The 24436-nt window shown below is 46.9% G+C and overlaps 1 protein-coding gene across 8 annotated transcripts in view; it reads right to left on the bottom strand.

Annotated features, from left to right (window-relative positions):
* Positions 1-16165: 16165 nt before the first annotated feature.
* Positions 16166-24436, bottom strand: part of ERC1 (ELKS/RAB6-interacting/CAST family member 1) — a 305364-nt gene continuing 297093 nt past the window's right edge. For all 8 annotated transcript variants that reach the window (XM_069807683.1, XM_069807686.1, XM_069807690.1 and 5 more), the window contains one exon: positions 16166-22940. In XM_069807683.1, coding sequence (XP_069663784.1) covers positions 22803-22940 — 138 coding nt within the window. In that variant the 3' untranslated portion in view covers positions 16166-22802. The remainder of the gene's footprint in view (positions 22941-24436) is intronic.

The raw sequence follows: 24436 nt of genomic DNA, 5'->3' as shown, positions 1-24436 counted from the left end.
GGCACTCTCACTCGTGGGTCGCCCCCCCCGCCGGCTGCCAGGCCCCAGCACCCTGCGCAGCAGACAGCAGCGCGCTGCCACGCGTTTCCCGCCGCGGGTGCTCACGGGCACCGTGCCCGTGTGGCCCCTGGCCCGGGGGGGCCAACGTGCTGGAAGGCAAAGCCCCTCCGGCGCGGGCAGCGGGGTTTCTGGGTCCCGCCAGAGAAGGGCTTTTGAGCTGGTGACCTGCTGCTTCGGCCCAGCGGGGATGTTTTGGCATCTGTCTCGCAGTGCGGGCAGCGCTGGGGTGGGTGCAGAGAAGGTGTGAAGGAGGCAAAGCCTGCTTCGGGGACGCTGTTAAAAACAGCTGGCGAAGTTTGGCAGAGGAGGAAGCGCACAGCTTGCGTGAAGCTCTTGATGGGGCCGGCTCTCAACCAGCACATCCATCCCTCGCTTGCAACACCAGGAATCACACCGGGGGCTCTCCCCCGCCTTCTCCTTCCATAAAACTTCACAGATTCATGGCCAGATCCTGTTCTCACTTTTCCTGGCAGAAGCAGGGGAGTAGCTGCACAGGCATTAGCAGGATCACCGCAAATTTATGTTGGTGTAACGGAGCGGTGCCTAACCCTGGGGATCGTTGGGCATCTCGGTGCGTGGAGGCAGGATTTACGTGCCTGGCCTCTGAGCTCAGTGGCAGCTCTGCAGCAGCCAACAAAGCCAGGATTTACACTTGTTGTGTTGGGATCCCCGTCTGCGGGCCCCACAGCATCGAGCATCCAAAGTCTCCACGCAGCAGGAGTCGCAGAGCCTCGCGTGCGGTGCAGGGAGCGCCTTGCTGCTCCTGTGCACGCACAGCTGCACGCAGATGAGTATCCGAAGGGAGTTACATCAGGGAGGCATTTGCCCCCCTGGAATTACTCGAATTTGTACCGGGTTGGGACTCAATGGAGCTTGAGGCACACACCTCTATGCGAGTGCGGGGTTTCAAACAGCTCTGAGCATCCGTTCAGGTTCAGAGTGGAAATACTCATGTGAGCATTTGTAGAGGAGCAGGTAAATGTTTGAATGCAGGCTACACGGTACGAATAATTGAAGGCCCCGTGTGTCTTAATTTATGACCAACTGTTGCAGTGTTTCCCATCACTGTAGTCATTAATGATACTTTCTTTTAATGGGAATAGGAGATAGAGGAGGTAGAGCTGGAGGTAAATAGTAACCCAGTGTTTGTGGTAGGAAATAAGGAGCCATTGTCCTCAGCACTATGTAACTAGAAAGATAATAGTTGGTACAGCAAATACCAACTAATTAGAGGGCAAAGGCAGTCTTGAAATTGCAGCTGGCTGCAGGAAATTCTGGTGCCAGCTTTTTTGCTCCGAGGTAAAGCCGGTTTACCATATGGGCTGTTGTTCCCTGCTTGTCTGTCAAACTTCTAACTTGCACATTAAGGCTGTGGAGGGCAGGGGTGAGGTGCTCCTTTGGGGACCTAGAAAACAGCAGGGTCCCCTCTTGGGGACCTGGAGGTGTGAAGCGAAGCGTCATAGAACTGAGGCTTGGTAACAAACCGCTTGGCCTGTTGAGTAACATGCTTTTCCACTTTGGTGCTACAAGGGACAGCTGGCCACAATGGGTCGGCAGGCCAGAGATCCTCATCGGTCCTCACGGGCATCTTCCTGGGGCTGGCACTGCTTCACGCCCCGAGATGGTGTCTTACATCAGGCTTAGAGCTGGCAGGAGGGGAAGGCAGAGCCACTGTAGGACCAGCAGCAGAGACAGATGGGCAGGACTGGTTACATGTTCTCCTTAAAACCTCCAGCTGTGAGCTGTCTGAATTATTCAAAAAAGATCCCAGCTTATTGAAAGACCATGCTGGCTTCAGTGTAGTCCATGAGGAAGATGGCACTTCCTGCAGCTTTAATCCTTCCTTGCTGTCTCCACTCTTGCTTTGGCAGGACAAGAGCCATTGGGAGGCAATGTAGGCGTGTGTCAGTCCCGTGGTGGTGCTGGGTGCCAGGAAGGGCAGGAGGGACAGCTGGGGGTGCACACCTTGAAAGCTGGGTGGGAGCGGGCCCCTGGCTGGCTGCTTGAAGGGCTGGAGTAGAGGCGGAAGGTCCTCAGCCAGCAGTAACAAGCTGCATGGCCCATCTGGGAGGGTGTGTGTCTCACAAGGGTGAAGACTTGGCACTCCTGCCAGTGCTGACAACAAAAAAAAACATCGAATGAGTTGGTCATGGTGCTTTTGTGAGTGGCTGAAGACAGGAGGCCACCTATTGCTTTACCTCACTTTGCCCTCTCTGCTGAAATGTCTTTGATGTTTTTCTCCTGTAAGGAGAAAAGTTGGTTGCCTTCTTTCTTTCTAGTTTCTCCTGCAAGTTTGCTTTATCTTCCACCAAAACACAGCCCTATGAATATCATACCATAGTTTTTGTCTTCTCCATCTACAGAGGAGGACAGATGAGGAAAGGGCACTTGTACCTGGCCAGGGGTGAGCCTCACTAGGTACTGGGGGCACCAGCTGCCAGTAGGAGGGGCTCCTGTCTAGTCTCAGCTGCCAAAGATGTCCTCCAGATGTTCTTTAGAAGATGTCCTGATATGATTAGGCCTCATTTATTTAATAATGAGCAGTGTCCACAACTGGAACTGGGCAGGGTGTGGACTTTACTCTGTGACCAGAGTCTGGGATGTGACTAATATTGGTGGGAGACACTGTCACAGCACACCCAGGGAAGATGTTACATCTGATCAGTTGCGAAAAGTAGCTTAACCCATGCAGTCCCCTGGACACCACAAGCCGTTTTACTTCTCTATTTTGCTGAAACATTCCTATGGCTCCAGTCGCCCTCACGCTCCTCTTTCTCTTCTACTGCACAAATAGGTGTTGTGTCTCTCACCTGGCTGGCTTCTGCTGCTGGTGAGCAGGAAGAGGGTGGGGAAGTGCTCAAACTATTTGGGATGTGGAAATACTCAGCTCACTTGGCAGAGGAGAAGAGCAATTTAAAATGTATAAGGAACATAAGTCCTTCTCAGTTAATGGCATGACCCTGCAGAATATATTCAGAAGTAGGAGATCTTATCACTAGGATGTCAGCCATGTGGCTCCAACTTTTCTTAATTTAGATTTAGGTCCAGTCTAGCATTTATGTGGTACTCATAAGCTCTGATCTCTTGGGAAGTTTCTTCCACCCCTGTTGCATCTGCACAATAAGCTTCCCCCTAGTCAGATGGTCCTGTGTCCTCTCTGCATGCAGGGCAGAGTCGAGGCCGAGATGATGCCTATTTTGCAACAGCTTGCAAGGAGTACTCACTATGCTTCTTTCATTGCGATGGACCTTTTTTTTGTCCTTTAATTACCACTTGCCCCACACTCCTGCGGTGGGATTAGTAGCAGTAGAAGGAGCAAGTCAAAGGGATTGAATTTGTTGTGAGGAACTGGACATGTTTCCAGCAGTGAGATTTTTAGGAGTCAAGGTAGAATTCATGGAATGAAAATCTGGAAATGGAAAAAAAAAAGTATCATGAGCTTCTGCCAAAGGAGGGCTCATTCCAGATGAGTTACCTGATCTGACCTGCCTCACAGGTGTGAAAACCTTCATTGACCCACCCCCAAGTTCTCTACCTGCCCCTGCAAACACTGAAGAAAACCACCACCTTATTCCCAGCCACTGCCCTCGTGGGAAGCAGCCAGTTTCCTTGAGGCGTAAAGCTCATGACCTGAGAATTTGTGGCACTCCACAAAAGGAAATATAGGCTAAACTTCTGAAACATTTTCTAATGTTGACGTCTTTCAAGCGGTGGAATCGTCTCCCTGGGGAGATGTGGATGCTCCGCTTCTTGAGTCAGGGAGACAGGACCGGACAACGCACAGGGAGACGTATTGTTGGGAACCTTATTGCCCCGTCCCCGGGAGAGACAATGAGGGGGGGAGGGAGGAAATAAATGAGATGACTTGAATCATTTCCAGCTCTAATTGCTATGATCTTGCAGTAGTTTTCCCAGCCCCAAGTGTAACATTAACCATCGAAGCACGATTTCACCCACGGTCAATTAAACCAGGATTCATCTGGCCTGACATCACCACGTAAAACCCATCCTAGACTCAAGGACACCCCGCTGAGAAGAGACAGGAGCCAGGCAGGGGCTCCATGAGGTGGGCAGAAGCTGCTGCCTTTGGAGGTGGACATCTGCAAGCATGCTCTTCCCCTCCGCCAACACAGGGCGCAAACGGCTCTGCAGTAATTGTAGGATATGCGTTTGCCTTTCCTCACCTCAGTGATGCACTAGTAGGGTCCCTGGGAGTGATCCCCCTGTCTGGACGGTGCTGCTGGCTGGGGGGCAGCTCCAGAGGTCAGATGGAGACAGCCCGCAATGCTGGCTGGTATGTGCCGCCCTGCCAGACGGCAGGCTACCTCTTCATGGTCGGTGGCTACAAATGTTATCCTCTGTCTACAAATGTTATCCTCTGTCCGGTTTGCCCCTGCCCTCCTGGTCCTCCAAAGTGCCGCTCTGGGAAGCCCGTCAGGTGCCCACAAGGGATTCAGTGTCTGGAGCTGCATTTCTGAGTGTCGAGCTCCGCAGGGCGCAGGGCAGGTCAGGGTACAGCTCTCCTATGGCAGGTCTCCTACGGCTGCAGCCCTCCTCCTTGTGACTCCTTTCTCTTCCTCCCTGGTCCTTGAACAAAGGGGTGAACCAAGCCAATTCCTAGGTTTTGAATACCAAGAAATCAAAGAACGAGAAACCCTTGTGAAGACACGAGGATTTAAAGGACGTGGCAGTAACCAGACGGACCTGGCGGCTGCGGTGGGGTGAAGTCCTGACTTGCCTGGCTCCACGTAACCTGGTAGCAAGGCTGGGGAGAGCACGCAGGGTTCATGCCTCCTCGTTTAGCACTTTAATCATTAGACAGGCGCTCCGGACAGCGGGCTCTGTGGGCTGAGCGAGTTAAAGTGTAACTGCCCTCCTCAGCGGCCCCCAGCGAGGAGCCCCGGCTCGTGTGACCAGGGCAGGACCAGCCTCCCACCTGAGTCCCACCAGCTCTCACCGCTGGCTCGGGCAGGGACGCAGGGTTGGCCCCGATCGCAGGCTGGCATGGGGGTAGCTGCCCCGCATCCCCTTGATGGCCGCGGGGATGAACCAGGACCCTGTAGGGTTTTCTCGCATGGAGCTGGGAGAGCTTCCCCATCCCTCCCTCCCATGGGCAGATAAGCATCACCTGGCCCCATGGCACTGCCGGGCGAAGAGGACAGGAGATGCCCCCGGGGCCAGCCCGGGGCACCAAGCCCTGTGCCCTGCCACGGATAAGGCCCAGGGCTCCATGGTTTGGGGAGGTGTAGGGCCACAGCCATAGCCAGACGGTGAGGTAATCTGCCCCCCCGACTCCCCTCCTCTCAGACCAAGTCTATTGGTCTCTTCTACTTGGCTTAAACCCCGAGGCAAAGAGCTGTACATCCTTTCCAAAATCTTTATCGGCATGAATTATGACAACTCTGGATACTCTTATTGTCTGTTCGAATGGCCGATCCCGTTCTAAAGTCTTACTTAATTCTTGGCCTCGGCTGCTTCCTGTGGTAATGAGCTCCAAAGCGTAATTAAACATGGTCTGTGATAGCAACCATGTGATGGGCTTCACCAGTGGCAGCAGCGCATGGGTGTGCATGCGTGTGGGCAGGCTGGGGTGCACGGGAGGTGACACTGCAGCCCTGCCCGCCTGCAGGCAGGGCAAGCATCGCCTTGCGAGGACAGGAGCAACCCCCGGGTGCAGCCAGGCTGGGGCACGGGGGCACTCAGGCCATGCTGTTCACCCCGGGTGCTGTGACAGAGGGCTCCCCCCAATGCCTGACTGTCAGGGAACGATGAAACCCAAATTCCTGCCCCGTGCAGTCAGAAGGGAGCATTCACCTCGCCAGCCCCCTCCCTCCAGATTAGTGAAACGATGCTGAAGTCCCACAAATCTGGCAAGAAGATGTCCCTGAACAGCTGAGCATCCACGGGTGGTTTTGGGGAAAGTGCACGCGAGGCTCTAGCTGGGATCTGTCAGAAGCAGATGAGCCCCGGCATCCCCCTCTCCTGCGGTCTGCAGCTGCTCAGGGGCTGCAGCTGGGGGCGGAGGGATGCGTGCCCCTCTGTGCTGTGCTCCTTACTGCAGCAGAGCCCCTTCCCCAGGATGGCACCAGGGGAATCCTGGCCAATGCTAAGGATTTACTTTGCTCCACTACATGCTCCCTAATTTTTCCATGTAATCTCTTTCTTTCTCTTTTCCTTCCTTCCTTCCTTCTTTCCTCCCTCTCTCCCTCTCTTCCTTCTTTCCTTCCCTCCTTCCTTTTTTCTTTGTCTTTGTCTTTCTTTTTCTCCCCCCCTGCCCCAGTCATCTCCCTTTGTAATTTCTTTCTGCACTTGCTCAAATGTTCTTCTGTAATTTCTTTCTTCGAAAGCAAGACAGGCCTCTGGCTGGATCTGGCACTGACGAAATGAAAGGGGATTATTCTCCTGATAATCACTGGGATTAATACTGCAGAGCAACTTCAGCTAAAGGAGGAAACAAACACAGCTCACATGTCACATCCAGCTTTCCCATAGACCGTGCAGACGGGTGGGCTCACGCCCATGGGGAGAGGCAGAGGATGGTCTAACAGGGTCGAGCCCCCTCGCCCTTGCCTGGCCCCACAGGCACTGTTGTGGGTGGGCATGGGGGGCAGAATCCCCCAAAACCCAAACCCGATCTGAGAGCCTCTCCCTGGGCTTGCTCGGTGCCTCTCTGCATCACCGCTGGCTTGGGCACTCCAGGCTGCGGGGCCAGCCCGACGCCCTGCTTGGGTGGCCCCAGGGGCACGCAGGTGACACAGCTGGCTTCTGGGGTGGGTGGCACACGCTCCGCGGCAAGGGAAGGGAACGAAATGTGCTGAGATGCCAAGCCGGGAGGGTGCGACCAGTGCCACCCTGCCACCAGGGAGCTGGGACAGCGGGCAGAGGCTGGACGGGGTCGGGAATGTGACGGCGCAGAACGGGAGGGTGGGACAGAGCTGCTGGGACTGCAGACCTGCAGAGGGAGGCGCAGGGAGGGATAATATATATGACATAATGTACGTCTGCCAGGCGCGTGATTGCTGGTGCCGCTGCCCAGAGGCAGACGCTGCCCTGGGATGGATCTCACGCAGCCCGGGGACAGTCGCTATTTACAGCTAGTGAAACCACAGCGCGTTTCCTGCTTTTATTTCTGGGTCCCACAAAGCCCAGGGACAAACTGAAGAGCGTCAGCGAGGCTTAGGATGGGCTCTGCAGCTCCTGGCTGTGCCGCTCACAAGTCCTTCTGCAAACCAACCCGATGACAATAAAGCCTTTGTATGAAAACCACTGTGTTTCATAGTCTCCAAAGTGTCCTTTGATGACAAATGCCTTTGCTTAATAGTCTCACCTTCACCGTGCAACCTGAAGGGAACATAAGTACAATGCCTAGACACTGTGGCTTCTAAACAAATATATATAGCACAGGTAATATACGGGCTTACATAAACATCAGCATTAAAGCATGCAAAGTAGGCAGCAAAAGAAACTATAGCTGAAGCAGCGGTGCAGTCACAAGATACGAAGAAGGAAGAAACCACATGGCAACAGACAGTTTTCTTCTAAGGGACTTGGATGTTGTGTTGAATATGGTCTTGGTGCTCAGCCACCAGACAAAGGGATGCACAGGAATACTGGTGCTCCCGTGGCACAAGGAGGCCTTGGCACATTTCAAGCGCTTGCTCATTAAAAAATTGTATGTGTAAGTATTTACACATGCAAGAAACTAAAGACATATAAAGCAATGAGTTCTAGTTCAGATTGCTGTCATGTACTCTTGCAAACGTGAAATTAAAGACATAGAGTTCCCCCATATAATTTAAGTGTAATTGCGTATGTGTTCTGTACTTTCTGTGTCATCCTTAAGTCATGACTCTGAATTTTCAGCTTGAGACACTGATTTTCCAGGATGCGCAGAGCACCTACCTGCTAACACCACTTGTGGCATCTGAAGTTAAGCCAAATCACTAAGTGCTTCAACACATCCTGGGACTGTAATTATACACACCTGCAAAAAACCGAAAGAAAAACTCCCCAAAAAATCCAAACCAAAAAAAACCCAGCAAAAACTGAAGACACTGTGATTCATGTCCCAAAACATACTTGCTCACATGCATTAGATCTTGTTTTTTACTCAGGGAAGCTTTTTTTTTTTTGGTGGATTTGATTCTTGTTTCTGAGCCTTTAGTGTTCACTGAAGCTACATTTTTCTTCATTTCCCTCCAGCAAGAAGAGCAGGAATTCTTTTTTTGTAAATGCAGATGGGGACCCTCTTTCCATCACAGGGCTTCAGGGGCCGTGTTTGGAAGAACCAAATGTCATGGAAGATTGTAACGTGTTCAACACCCTTCAAGATACGGCTTGTATATAATCCCTTTTATAGTAAACATGAATAACGTGCACAGAGAGCAAATGAGCTTTTGTGTGGTGCAGAGGGCTCAGATCTGCCTCTCTTGATCTTTAACGAGTATATAAAACTGGGCTTTAGGGGTGACCACATCATTCATTGTCAGTGAGTTACAGGAACCTTCCCAAGCACACAGCAGCTAAACCTCTAGGCATCAGCAGTCCTTTTAGAGGCCTGAACCGCAGCTGGTACGTGCTGACAGAGCTCTACGGAAGGCAAGGGGGGAGCTGGCCTTCAACATTGTCTTTGGCTGATTTGCTCCCTATCTTTTCTTACATTTCCTTAGCTCTTCCTTGTTGAGACGATGTTAATAGTTAATGGTGTCAGCGCTATGGTGAGGATGTGCTTCGAGACACCCGGACGGCAGGGATCCGGTCAGGTTTGGCTCCAAACTGGGCATGAAGTGATTGCTACACCACTGACTCCTCACACGTCCACAGAGGTTCCCAAATGATCCACGACACATTCACTGCACAGTGCCAGGCTGCAACACACCTCGCAGCGACACAACCCAAAGGCCTCCGTCGCGTCTGAACTTGCCGAGATATCATCTTAAGATTGCGCACGTAATGATGAGCATAAGCGATACTGTTGTGCTGAATAAGGTCTCTTACCAGAAAAACAAAAACAGGAAAAGTTGGCGTCATCGTCTCTAACCCCTGTCACTACTCAGCGTAAGTAAATGGAGAGGAAGCTCTGGGTCAGCGTTAGGCTGGGTGACTTTGCTGTATGGATCTAAGACTGGTTTCCCAATGAAGTCATGCTCCGGTCTGTCACTTTGCACAAAGGAAGCCTCTGGGTCATCCATGGTGATATTTGCCTGCAGCTGTATAGATAGCTTTGATCTACTCTTCTGACAGATGAGCATAAATAATTGTGTTACCACTCTTGTTTTCGAGAGTCATCACTTCATTAACAAAGGGATCAAATTAAAGCGTCCAACTATAAGGGCGAGGAGCAGCCTTTCACTGTCACCTTGAAGTCATTGTGCCTAACTTGGGCTACTCGGGGGAGACTGTAAGGACTGGTGGTGCGTTAGGTGCACTACATCTCTGACATCCAAAGTTTGGCAAAGTGCTCGTTCCTGCAGCTCGGTGCGAAGCCAGCAGCCGCTTTCTCTCCCTGGCACACCGGGCTTGAGCCCACGAGGAACTGTGGGTTACAAACAGAGTGTGTGTTTGAAGACATTAATCCCTCCCTACCACCCCAGGGACGGCTGTGGACATGAATTCCTGATGGAAGCTGCAAACTTCTGTTATATTTTGCTGACAAATCCCAGTTCTGTGATTTCCTTGGGGTTCCTCCAGGCTGTTGTACCTCTCCTGCCCTGGGTCTAGCGAGGGATCCATTCTGGATTCAAGGTGTCGTGTTGCTGCCAAAGTAACAGGAGAGGACCCTTCAGAGGGCACTGGTAGGAAGCACAGTTTGTGGTGTGCAATGTCATCATGGTGATGGAGGATTTTGAATGCTGGCCTAAATGCACAAGGGGAAGGAGTTTCTTTTATCTGTGCTCAAACCAGTGTTTCACATTTCTCATGTCATTGGGGCAGGAAAAATAGGGACCTTACAGTATTGTATTAGAAATTGTCACAAAGGAATTTGCAGAAGCCAGAGTGGATTGAGCAACTTGGTTCCCACCATCTTCTCTTGAAAGATGAGCAGCACCATGTGCTTTGGGGCAGTGGTTCTTGCACTTGCAATGCCGCTGGATAACTTTGCAGGCCATCCAAAGTAACCAGCAAAACCCTTGTGTGTAACAGTTTTTAATTAAAAAAATAAAGATAACAAAAATGAGTGCTGCTTTCTGAGACACACAGAAAGTTGACAGTAGTGAAAAATGGGGCGCTGTTGCCTTAAAGCATTTTGCTAGTTTGTCTTCTGAAGAGACAATGCAAGCCATCAAGTTGCCACCCCTTAACAAATTGCTGCAAGTTAGCTGAGCTTTAGCAATTGGCAGTATGCATACTCTTAGCCCAGTGCACATCTAAGTCAAGTATGTCAGCTGAAACAGTAGCTGCCAGCTACCATTGTCCTCTCCTTCCTTGCTGAGTAGTAGAAAGACCTTGCCACAGTCATATATCATCCTCAGTGGAGATTCTTGGTTTTCCATACAATCCCCTGTTGTAGGGCCTCCTCTTATGCAGACAATCAAGATAACAGCATGAATTCCCAGTTATCCTGGTTCATTTTACATCTCTGGAGCCCCGAGAGTCTGTAAAAACACAAGTATTCAGCAGTCGCACCAGGCGCAGTGAAGAGGACATCTTGGAAACAGAGCCAAGCTCTGCACAAACCCGTTAATATCTTTGTTACCACTTCAGCTGCATTCTGCTAAAAAAGTCAAAAAAAAAAAAAGGAGAAAAGAGGATATTCAGGACAAGCATCATTGCTGGATTTATGCATAAGAGTTTAGTCCCCCAAATAAATTCCTCAGTAGAGTCCAAATTGTACAGAAAAAGCCACTCAGTACTGCAGGTTTTTTTGCCTCTGCATCAGATCAGGTGAGAAAGCAGCAAGGAAGACACCCATTTCTGGTACTGCAGAAGGAGAACCAAGCGATCTAACTCCCAGTTTCTACTGAACATCAGCCTTTGACAAGCCCAGCCTGCGCTGGGTATGCTCTGTACGGCACTGGCAAAGGCAGCCACCAACTGCTCTCTTTGGCCAGAACTTTACATTGATCCCCACCTAATACAAAGCCACGTTTCCGAGGAGGAGAAATAAGGGCAGTTTTACAGTTTCTGGTAAAAACCATGGTGTTTTCTGCTTGGGCTGAAAGTGTCTCCAAGAGGATTCAACATTTAATATCAAGCAATTGCTGGTAACGCTCAGGTTGTAAGCTGCCTGGACCAGGTGAAGTGACAGTTTTACTGTACTTGCATGTTTGATCTTATCCACGGTAAACAAGGCATAAAGCATCTTCCCTACAAACAGCTGAGCTTCCTTGGCTTTGGTGGGTGCCACGGCCCTACAGAGCTCCCCCGGCTGCTTGTGCTCTGGCTGCTGCTGAGCCCCAGCTCCCTCTGAAAACAACCTGACAGTTACCACTTGGATTGGGAAAACATACCTGAAGCCAAGATATGCTACTTTACAGCAATGAAGGATATCAGCAAAAGTGGCAATAGTTCAGAATAACCTTAATAGTCACACCCTTTGCTTTCTCAAACTTTAATCACCACCACCACCACCAAAATACCAATAGTAACTATTAATACTAAATTAATTAATTAATAGAAGAATGGCATGAACTGCTGATTGAAGTCACATGGGGACCAAAAAATGAGATGCTGAAATCAAACTTGCCTCCTTCTGCACTTTGCACTTAGTCTTTAAATCCCAAGTGCATGTATTTCACATGTCCTCCAAGTCATTAAGTATCCGACATAGCATCTTGCAGTTCTTAGCAACTGCAGTCTACAAGCGTCTGCAAACATGTGCCCCTTCTGTGATGTCGGTCTCTCTGGCTGTCAGGTGGAGTCTCAAATGTTTTAAACAGGACTTTGTGGGAGACTTGTGCTGCTGCCAGGAATGACCTGGCTGAGAAAGGCAATGCGTTTTGTGGACAATAAGGAAGAACAGAGGAAGCACATCGCTATCTCCATTTTAATGTCAAACCACATCTTCCTCTCACTCTTCAACTCCCTAACGAGCCTCAGGCAGTCTTTGCTGCGTATGGTGTCTGATCATAGTTAATGACCAGCTGTGTGTCCAAAGAAACAAGAGTCATCTTTGCTAGATGACGATTTCCACTATCAAACCCATTAGAAATAAGTGGGGGCAATTAAAGTTCAAAGATGCATCGCGTGGGGAAGTGCCGGCATGCCCAGGGAGCAACAGCACAAGCGGGTGTCAGTGCGGTGCCGGTCGGTGTTTGGTGCAGGCGTGAAGGTAGCAGTGGAGGTCTGCTCACAAGCAGTGTTGAATTGCAGGTGCTTTGCGGCCTTAAGCACCTTTGGCAGATGTTTTGTAGAGAAGGGTCAGATACCTCTGTCAAGAGAGGGGGACAAGCACAGAAACAAACTGAAGGTTTGGGCAAATGCAAGTGTATGGTTAAAGGGAATTCGATTGCATTTTTACGCTTGCAAACCTAAACTGAGCTGAGTACACAAACAGGTGCTTGATGCACACATCCCTGGAATAACAAGATTTTTCTTGTTGACCTAAACAAAGGAACACATGTACAGATAGAACAGATGAACCCAAATTTAGCTCTGGATGTGGATGATGTGTATATATGCTGTGCTAGACCAAATCCCCTGCTCCGGGCACTTGTGGGCTGTGGAATTTGAGGTCTGGGTCTTCCCATATGTCAGGATTTACTTCATTTTAGAGTCATGTTAGAGCAGATATGAGCTTGTGTCTCTCGAAAAATATGGAAGGACTTTGAGGCAATTCCTTCTTTTTAGGAGCAGCCCTCTTGATGTCTAAGCGGTCACTAACATGAGGGACAATTTACAGAATCAAAGTGACGAGAGGCTTGCAGCAGAGTACTGGTGGTCTTGGAAGAAGCATGGATGGCAGCAATGCTAGGGCTTATACAATTACTGATTTGAAGAAATCAATTCATCCTGCACACTTAATGAAGGAAAGGTCCAGCAAAAAAAATAGTTACATAAATACATAATTGAAAATTGCATCATGGATGTATTAGGCATGAAGTCATGTACATTTTCTAATTTCCAGACCTTTGGCATTGCAAGCTTAGTATTCTTGAAACACGGTTTTCAGTGTGCAGCTGTATATATTTATATATTATCGCACAGATGGGCACAGACACATAGAGATATATGCAGACGTGCACTTCAATACATTGGGCTACAAGACAATATACTGTTTAAAGCTAAAAACAGTTTCTATGCATTATATAAGAGAGTTTAAGAGTGTTCATATACATTCCAAGACTTGTGGTTCCCCAAAATGGTGCGCCCTTACAGAAAATGAAGGGTTTACTCAAGCTGAACAAAAATCCTTCTAGGAGGGGTTTTGAGCTACAGCAGCAACCATCCTTTTTCCCAATACATAAATAAACCAAATGGTTTTTAACTTGCCTTGTCACAAGGTTTGTGTCCATTGACATTCCTGGAGCTGAATTCCTGCTGAAGTAAGTGACATCTTTACAGAAACAGGCTGCAGAACCTGGGCCTAAATATTTAACTTCTTAGTTATTCATTTAGAACAGTTTTAATGTTTGCAATTGTAACCATTGGGAAAAGCTAAGGATCACGTACTTAAAACCAGCTGATTTAAAGCCTACACGCAGAGAATTGCTTGCTGTAACCCCACGGCTACACCCAAGCTGGTCCCAGCTGTTCCACTGACATTTTATAATACATCATCAGTATATTCAGAAATAAAGTCTACCAAGACAAGGTGTATGGCTCTGCTTGATAAGCAAAAAAATTGTTTGCAATTAATTTTATTACATACAGCTGCAATACATTTAGTTTTCCAGGGCACATGCCCTTTCTTGAGTTTGAGGATTTTTGAAGATGGTAAAAAAAAAGAGGACTTTGGCCATTTGCCCAAGATTTCTAAACATCCTGAAGCCTAGTAAGAAGAGTGGTTACTGGCTATCTCAAAGTCCCAGTCTAAAGGTCACTAGTCATGTGCAGATCACTTCATTAGCACAGGCAATTAGTTTGTAATTAGCGTTTTGGGTAATCCTGAGTGGTACAGCTGATGTGTCCCTACAGCACCAATCCACATAAGCAGAAGGCATCTGTGCAGCACAAGTGCAGCAGATCCTGTCAGAAATAGGAGATCCTAAATACATTGCTCTTCCCAGTGGATCGCTGATGTGGTTTCAGCAGTTTCCCCGACTGCTGTAATTTAGAAAAGCAGGTTTTACAAAGACATCATGGCTAGAATACTGCAGAAGGCCCACGTTTAATAAGGAGCCTGGGTAACACAGGGGGTCCGCACACCCCTGTGAACCTATCTTTGCAATACATGCAAAGGAAAATGTTTTAAATTTGTGTGTTTGATCCCGGGGCTGACCATTTGCCGTTTCCACTGCTGCCTTTTGCCTGTTCTGTGTCACAGTAGCAGCAGTCAACACGCACAATTTTATTCAGATGCCTTGTTGTGTTTTACTGCACGACGCATAAAATGTAACCTGATAATGCACAAAAGGGATCTGGCATCTTCGCTTTGTAGTGCAAACAGTGTTATTGTTATGGGCCATCCAAAATATGAGTCAGCCTGCGGGGATACAGCGGTGCAACACACCAAGCAGCCAGAGCCGGCGTGGGCTGCGGCAGCTCGGCTGGGCTCAGCTCGGCTCTGCCTGCAGATGTGCTGCTCTCCCTGCAGATGTGCTCTCCTGCTGGCGGTGGCTGCGACTCTTGCCTTTCACTCATCCTCCTCTTTCGAAAGGACAAGCCATTCAGAAATGGCATTTGTACCACTTTCAGACTGACAGATACCCCGTTGTACAGTAATCGGTTAAATTTATGTGGCATGTGGTTTCATTCAGCTGATCTGGACTGCGCTGCACAAGTCAGGCACACCCTGGCCTGACGGGAATCACGAATCCCCTTCTCAGCCAAAGACGCTCAAGCGAACATAAAACAGACTGGGAACCAAAAGGCCGATGGACTCGTCCTTTCAAAGCTCACGAGACCCTTAATCCCCGCATATCCTTTTTCCACACGCTGCTTTACGTGCCTGATTGAAGCTCAAGTGATTGAAACCCAATTAGCAGAGGGAGGGGAATGTTCAGGCACTGAGATCAGGATGCCTGTTCCTGTCACACATGAGGTCACTTGTACGGAAACAGCGAGTCGGGATCTTAAGAGCCCCTTGAAATGATAAATCTACAGAAAGCAGAAGTGACAAGGCCAGCAAGAAAGCCCAGAGAAAAATCGGCTGCACAGATAAACAAAATGAGAAAGAAACGGAGAGGCTTTGAGAGAGAAATTGGTTAGGAAGCGTCCTGACTTGGGGAGGTCTGCTCTGCCAGGGCTTCAGGATAGCTGCGGAGAATCTGGTGAAGTGTGTTGAACATGGACATTGTTCTACCAGTGGGACCCCGTGTTGCAATGCTATTCTCTTTAGAACAGTTAAAAACGCCAGAAAAATGAGATTTTTATAGTGATATTACTCAGGCAATTCCCTGTGTCCTCAAAATGCGGCTGGGGCCCGGAGGCCGGGTAGCGCCCATTCCCCCCAGCGTGGCAGGGGGCCGTGGCTCGTCCTGTGCCACGAAGCGGTGACTCTCCTCCGCTCCCGTGGGGACGGGACCCGTGGCTGGGTCTCACCACGAACACGCGCTGCAGGACGGTCTCGCCGGCCTTTGCACAGCAAGGCCTTCCAGGTGCATTACTCTGTAAGATGTGATCCTGACAACTAAGTCACGTTTACTTGGAAAACAGGCACGAGAGAGGCAAAGGAAACAGCTGACTGCAAACACAGTTGCTATATCTCCACTTACCTGACCTGTCCCGGGGTAAGTGGGACGTGCCTGTGACCGCCAGTCCCTCACCTTCACCTTGTAGACAGCCCCACCTATGCCCATCAGCACCGCCAGGCACGTGGTGCAGCCGAGACCCCCGGTGGGGTCGTTCCAGTGGTGCGGGTGGGCAACAAATGGGACCTCAAGCCCGGTCTCCGGGATCTGCCAGACAGCCGCTCGGCCCTCCTACCTGCCCTCCGATCCTGGGCACGCAGGAGAGGACACTGAGCAAGACACAGAGAAATTCACTGAAATGAAGACACGGCACAGAATTTTTAAATAATTTTATAATTTCCTGATGAACTTAGTCTGTGAATAAAAAAAGAAGAAAAAAAAATGAACAAAGTGTTTATATTATCAAGGCAAAGTTGAATATAACACATTTTCTTTGCAATTTCATTATCCTGTCAGTAACATGACTCCAGCAATAAAACACATACAAGTTGAAGGCAGCGTGCGCACTTGCATCACAGACATCAATGTCTCCCGCTGCTGTTATTTCATAAAAGGAACTCAAGTACACTAGATCCCATCCCCAAAGCCTGTCTCCGCCTCTGCTAAAGTGCAACACGTCTCTTCCAAAGCAAATGAGGGATCCGTGTCTGTGGAGTGGATGGAGCTTCCCACAGATTTTTTTTTTTAACCCCACAAACGATTTGTGAACCTGGTGTGCGGCTCTCCTCATTTACTGTCTTGGAGGGAAACGGCAATATACTGTTTTAGTGGGCTTGGAGCAGCATGTTGGGCTAGCACAGAAATTATTCCCCTGCTCATGGTCCCATTTGAGTCATCCTCCTTCAGCATCTTAACATTTGCCACTAAAGCCTCCCCAGATATACTGTAATGAGCTTGTCAGTAAGGGCCAAACGTAGCTGTCCCTGGGCAGGCAGGGAGGACAGAGACTTGGCCATGTCCACAGAGAGCTGCGAAGATGGGGTAGATTAAAGGAACAATGTCTACTCATAAAATTTGGCTTCAAATTTGGCTTTTAGGTAACCATATTTTATAACAAATAAAGAGTACACGACCGATAGATCCATTTTTTTTCCAGTTTCCAAATAGAAAACCAATGTTTTCAACAAAAAACGCCACCAAAGCACTGAGAACCTAAAGTGGAAATATCTACTTAAAAGCAAAACTGATTGACTTGGATTTTCAAGATCCAAACTAGAAGTGCAACACAGGGACAAACAGCATACAGTAAGTTTGATACATAAAATATACTCATTTAATGAAATTCTTTACCTAGTCTCATAGGTAAAGCAATTTGGTTTTTTTTGTTTACGTTATGTGCCAGTTTAGCCTCACGTTGTTCCTTTTAAGCAGTGCAAGTCTTTGACGCAACCACAGCAGAAGGCGGCTGCTAGTCCTTTGCTGTACCATAGCCCGCTGTGGCTATGTGACCAATACCAGCTGCAAAGAAATCCAACTTTGATAATGGACCTACACACAACTACCTGCACCAGCCGATCTGCACTTGCACGTGTCCCTGGTGTTGACAGGTGCAATTGAGAAGACAGGGAAAATTTGGCCAAAGCATTTGGCCCATTTACACCAGTGGTTCCTATCTTAAGGGACACATGGTGTTGATAACCATTACCGGAAAAGATTGATTTCCAAAATACTGTTTCATTCTGCCCATTTCTGTATTACACGTGTACAGTATAAACCTGGGAAAGCAGGAATTTATACAGGGTTTGTAACATTTCCTAAGAGGCCAAGCTGCCTTGGACCTCAAAAGCCTGTGAAAGGCAACTGGTTATAATTATAAGCCCACAAATCCTTTTCCGTACAATCCCGAGAGGAGGAGTCATGGCTTTGTTGCTTCTTTACTTGAATTCCTTTTGATGAAATTTATTTTTATATATTTTTTAAAACACATCTTTTTCAGTTCTACTACTATCTTTTTTTAATCCGACAACAGACACACATTGTTGGTAACTGCCCCAGCCTTAGGACCACACAGACAATATCGACAAGCAGAAAACAAAACAGGAAAGAACACCCCTGAAAAAGTCAGGAGAGATACTGATGACAGGGTTACAGCACTCACCACACACACTGGAAAAAGTCAGGATTTCTGTGTTTATACTTTTGACACTAAAAAGTTTTGAAACAGTTTTTCTTTTTTTTTTTTAAAAATAGTCAGCGGACACAGCCATTTTGTTCAGAAGGATCTGCTGTTGCGTAAGGTTCCTTCCATTTATGTGGAAAAAACAATTAAAAACATTATTTTGTTTAACCCCCGCCCCCCCCGACATTCCTTTTCCTCACCACGCTGACAAGAGGGGTTAGCAGAGTTGGCCTTGCCAGGCGCGATGCCCCACGATGCCCCGTGCCCAACCCTCCCACCCCGCCGACTTCGCTGGGGCAGTGTTAGTTATCCACAGCCTTCTGCATCCTCTCCGGTTCCCTCTTTCAGCGTGAGTGCTGAGCCGAGTAGAGGCTTCCTTTAAGTATCAGATGCCCTGATTGTACTATTTCTCTTTTGCATTTCATTGGAGTCATTTGAGGAATATATGCATTACTTATGTAGTGAAATTTTTGCTTTAAAATGGTATCAGTGTGTGACTCTCTACATCCTCTGTAAAGACCCCTTCAGTGGCAACGATCGGCAATTGTACAGGAGTGGGGACTCAACCCCGTCAACCTTTATCAGATGTAGAAATTTCCCAACAAATTGAGCGCCAGCAGCAGAATGGGTGGGAATTACAGGGCAAATGAAAAGAGGTGCCCTTTTGTTCAAAAAACAGGGTTATGTCTACAAGATTTATGACATTAATGCTCCCTTGTGCAAAATACTGAGAGCCCCAAAGTACCAGAAAATTTGCTAGAGAAGGGATATTCCAGCCGTGCAACCAGAAACGGCACACAGTTTTGTGCACCGCATCAGACCTTCACCTTCTCTCCCTCAGGCTTGGCAAAAATCGGATACTCCAAAGGGGCATTTTCTAGAGGGAAAACTGGTTAAAGGCAGTCAAAACAAGAGAGAGAAGGCTAGAAGCTTAGAGCTTCGTTTGGGAGCACACCAGGCAATTCTTTTTCCAATTGCAAACAGTGCTCACGTCCTCACTCTTCAATTCTAGTGTTGCAATGTCCTTTTAGTGTTTTACATGAGGCTGGATTCAGAGGAAAATATGTACTTGGACTCGTGGATACCATGAACAAGCATGGTTGGGGTGTCAGCTTTTACAATGTACTTGGGCTTCAGGCTTGAATTATTTTTTTAGCCCAAACCCAAGTAAAATGACCTATTTAATTTTCTACAGACAGCTCCTTAAGTCCTTACATCTCTTAGTTTCTCTACAAATGACAGCTTGCGAGAAAAAAAAGTAATATTAAAGCAATTAAAACTTTCACAGCTCCCATAGCAAACAGAACTTCGTTCAACAGGAGAAGAATAAGCAAGTTTCCCCAGGCTCCCTGGGAAGGGCCCCTGATTTCCTAGAGCTGCTGCGTTGCAGGACCGCTGTGCTAGGAAACTATCTACATCTGCCTGGCTGCTGCCACTTGGGTATAAGATTTTAAAAGAGCAGTGGTGGGTTGGGCAACTGGATGAGCATTGCAGTATGTGCACACATGGCCCTTCTGCCATGTGCCCGATATGCAATTTCATGATGGATTATGGTAACAAAATCCCTTCGTTGCCCTAAGGCCAAATGGTGTGGCACTCCATACAAGCAAAAAGAAAAAGCTTTCACTGGTCACATTCAGCATTAAATCGTGGGCGGCAGTACCTCCCAAATCACATAGTTCCTCAAGCTATTCACCATGACAAGATCTCTGTCAACACAGGATCAGAGAGATTACCTGAAATAGTTCAATGGAGATCAAGTCAGATCAAGTCTGTTCCTAAATGAGATCTGCTCTCTCCCTGAAAGCACTTTACTGAGGTCTAAGATCAATGTTTAAGATGGGAAGCCTAGAAGACCTAGAAGATAACAGCGGTTAACGAGAAAAATTGCAAAGGCCCAACAATCCAGATGGGAGGAACAGCAGGTGTGTGGCTGGGAGATAAAAGACCAAATGGCCAGCGTGAAAACTAGCCAGGCTTGACAAATCCTCCCAGGGAAAAGGCAGGGAGATGTGTAAACAGTGAGATTCACCTGGCTGCCGACGCATGGATCCTGCAGATGCTGTCAGGACAGCACCGTGCCTTTGGCTTGGGCACTTTCAATGCTAGAAATGCAGCCACAGGCTGAGTTAAAGACGCAGAAGAACTAGCACTGTCCTGTGATGTGTGGGCAATGCAGGAAACCAAGGGAATTGAAATGACAGCCCAAAGTGACCACCCCTCATTCCCATCCCCTCCCCCTGTCCCTGCCTGCAGCAGAAACGCTATCAAGGGACATCTCAGTAAGAGGTTTACAAGCAGGAGTCATTTGAACCATCGATAAGGGAAATTCCACAGCTTCTCACAGAGGAGGGATTGTTTTACAGCAGGGAACCAGGGCAGCTGGAGATTTGACCATATAAGTTAATGAGATAGTCAAGAGTGGTGGCGGTGGCACGATGATGTTGGGCTGATGGCTCTGATGCTTTTACAGGCGGCATTAAATTCCTTGAGTGAGTAATTAGGGGTGACGAAGAAAAAGCAAGAGGAAAGATTTCAAAACAACAACTCCTATCGAAACGTGCTGACTCAAATAATGGGACCAAAGGGGTGGTTCTGGGATGAGGCACGGCTGAGTGGTATGTACAGTCACTGTCTACATGCCTTCCGGTGTTCCCCCATTGCACGCATTCAGGTTCCCATTACACTCCTCATCCGTGACAAAAAAAGCTTCAGACACAGTTTTGATTTGCAAAGCACTGGCAGTTCAAAACATGGAAAAGGTGTGAATCACCTCTTCTTTGGAGACTTACATATTTCTTCCTAGTGGACACCACGGTTATGGATCCAGTTCCTTCTGCTGAATCATTACAACAGAATTAATTGGGATGTGATTTATTTTAAATCAGTTAGTTTTCAATAGAGTCTACATGTATATAAGGTTTCAGTTTTGCCCAATTTTCAGTGCTTGTTTGAAAAAAAGACAGGATACATCTCTTACTCAAACTTTTGCTGATCTCCTTTCTATTGGAAGCAATTGGTCTTTATTCTAAAGATAAAAATAAGGTGTGAAAGACCTACAGGGGAGCTGTGCTGTGGATTTGAAAGACCTAAGAAATGAAGTTTTCCTGAAAGGGCTTGGAACATTTTCCTTAGCATAACAGTTTAGTGATTAAGCTCAAAATGTAGTCAGTCATATGGAATTAAACTGCAGGCTCTGAATGGGAGGTTTACTGAGAGGATTCATAATTAGCTAGTGACTAGAAAACCAAGATTTCTTCCACTGCTGTGTTGATATTTGGTCTCCTTTCATCCTCCCCTCATTCTCTTAAGTAATATGAGAAAGCTAAAGGGGAACAAGCTCCTTTAAGGAGCACATGGGAACGTGTTAAAGGGTTCTGTCCTGCAGATGCCCCCAGACACACATAACCACTGGTAGCCAGGAAAAAACGTGTCTCCCCATTAATGCATAGTCCAAGAAAGAACACCCAAGTCCTACTCATAAAATAGGATTCTGACTTGCTACCACAATGACAAACTGACCTGCTGTTTCAGGTCATATTACCTATCAGCAGGGGCTTTAACAAGTGTCAAAGATGGATGGGAACCAGACTAAGGCCTCTCATATACATATAAGAATTGCACTGGTTTAACTAAAGCTGTGATTTTATACCTATCTGCTCAGCTGGGTGCCAACTCCAGCAGAGATGCTCCTCTTTATAAGAATGGGTTATTGCTCTGAACTCAAACTCATTCCTCGTCAACCTAAGCTAAACCAAAATAAATTAAATTATAATTATAGTAAGAACTGTTACCGATTTACCTAACTTAGCTTTAAAATTATACTTTCAAGCTAAATGACACAATTTTCGCATTTACAAAACACCTAAGACTATTCTGATGGCAGCTAGCGTTCGCAAAGCTATGGCCCGAAAGATTGGCAATGGACAAACAATACAAGTTAAAACTGGGAGCTGACCTGTTGACCACACCTGCTTGAAGGGAGAGAGCTCTCTATAAAATAAGGACTTAGAACAGAACTATGATGAGAAACCTCAGCTAAAAAAAACAAGAAATCAACAGATGAAAACAGTTACCTGAAAAAATGCCCCACTCAGCACTTCAGAGTCAGATCAATGAACAACAAAAATCAAAGTTAAGTAAACAGAAAGTACCAGTATGCCTACCTTGTTTCCCAGCTGCTAGATGAAATGACTAACAGGAACAAATAGGGAAGCTTTCCTTTCCTCTCTCTGTTATTTAAGAACGTAAGAAACATTGACAGGCAGCAAGACCTGAGCTAGCTAGCTGATGCTGGCCAGTCATGAGCCATAATCAGAGCACACTCAGGTTTGGTTTTAGCACTGTAAAATTCAGGCTTTCAGCTTTTATGGAAAAAAAAAAAAAGGAAGGAAAGAGAAAGAAAGAAAAAAGAAAGAAGCAATAAATGAATGAAAGGCAAGGGCTATCCTTCTGCAACCTCATGGAGAACTAGAGCTGCTTGTATTCAGTGGATCCCCTCTTCTTTGCTCAGTAGACTTGGAAGAGCTCTGCTTAGCTGTATCCAAAAGTCACCATCAACAAAGTCAATGGGGAATCGAATTCTAAAGTAGAAAGGCAGTGAGAAGATGAATGCAAACATGACTGGTTAATCATAGACTGGAAGAACCTAGAGAGCATGTAGAGCACATAGTTTTTAGAGGGTTTTTTTTGCTTTTGTTTTCTTTGTAAAAGGTGCACCAGAAGTTTCTATTCCATTTTCTGTCTTTCACATTCCTCTCAATTCTCATGGCTCCTTGGACTGACTGGGCTTTGCCACTGGTGTGCTGCTCCAGTGGGGCTAGTGGCTGAGGTCATGACGACTCCTCGAGTGCATTGACGACTTGCTCCAGGATGTCAGGGCAGTGATCCGCTATCTGCTGTAAGATGGCATTGGCAAACTCCTGCAGCTCTGCGCTTTCCTTCTCGCCCTTTTCTAACTCGTCATGAAGCTGCAAGAAACACACAGAGGCATGGTTATTTTCTGCTATTAAACGTGTTCGCTGTATAACAACACCTGCCCAACAGGCTCAGCTCTAAGCTAAACCAACACTTTTAGAAAGGGAGCTAGCAGAGGTGTAACATGCTGGGCACTTCCAGGATCAGCATCTTCCCTTAGCGACTCCCTCACTAAAAACTGGATGTTCTCCCTACTCTTCATTTCACTTTTTCATTCTACAAGACCAGGCTTATAACCTTCCCAGTTAAGGCCATGTCCACATGGGAAAACTAACTGGCTTAACTAGTCCTCAATAAATTGTTCTATGATATATCAGAAAAACTTCTGCTGTAGAATGTTTTTCTGAAAGCAACTGTATTCCAGAAGCAATACAGCATTTTGCTAGCATATTTTTTTAAATAGTTTTACTTTTATTCATGAACAACAGTATGCTTCATAGGTCATTACTTCAGAATTGTTTCCTATATGAAAACAATAGGAATGTTACATAATTATACATAATACACTCAGAGCTAACCAGAATTCTAATTTTTCTGTGAAATTAATAATTTTCAGAGATTGTGTTTCCTAACTCTGTCATAAGATGACTATACGCAATTGTGGTGGAACATAAATGATTTTTGTTTACTAACTGCATTTCCTGTTGGATCATTCACTGTTCAGATTACTATAATCAGCTCAGAATGGGATATGGAACTTCAAAACTTTATCTCATTTACTCTGTCTACAGTCTATAAACTGTTTTTCCAACAAGCGGTGTTAAAAACCACACCACACAATATGTTGGAGTATACGCAAACATAGTCTTCAGCTCCGAGCCTAATGCCATTGCCAGAATTAGGGGCCCACAGAGTCGTAATGAAGAGCAGGAAACATCTGCCTTCAGTAACCTGTTTTATCTGCCCAGCAATTGATAAAGCCCATGCTAGCCTGTGAACTGTGCAGAATCCCAAGTAAGGCTGTAATTTGTGCAAGCATTTTAGAGATTACTGTACTCACAGTGGTCTAAGGATCTGACAGGACAAGGAGAAGCAGTGTCTCTTACTAGACTGGATGATACAGATAGACTGGATACGCTTTCAAGCAGATAGCTCTTTCATATAGTATACATCCAAAAAACTCTTCTGTTTTTCAGTGCCATGATTTTCTTCTAATAAAGTATATTCTCTATGAATATGACAAGCATATTTGTAGGAGGTACATACACTTAGATGGATTCTGAAGTTTATTGCAAACTTCTGCATCCAAAGTTCTTTGTCATTTTGAGCAGCTGTAACAACTAGATTATCTATATTTGAACCTTCTTTTACATTTGTTTTTTTTCTAACATTATGTGTCAGTCCTGTAATATTTCTTACTCCTAAGTGATTAATATTTTAATTGGAACTCTACTGTGTTAATATATGACATGGAAAGAATGGCAAATTGGCATTTTTCATCCCTGAAGGGATAGCTGGTCATCAGTATACATGTTTTTTGATCTATATT

Source organism: Haliaeetus albicilla, chromosome 19, assembly GCF_947461875.1.
Source record: "Haliaeetus albicilla chromosome 19, bHalAlb1.1, whole genome shotgun sequence".
Classification (NCBI taxonomy): domain Eukaryota; kingdom Metazoa; phylum Chordata; class Aves; order Accipitriformes; family Accipitridae; genus Haliaeetus; species Haliaeetus albicilla.
Note: the sequence above shows the minus strand (reverse complement) of the source record. Positions and strands in the feature narration are given on the sequence as shown.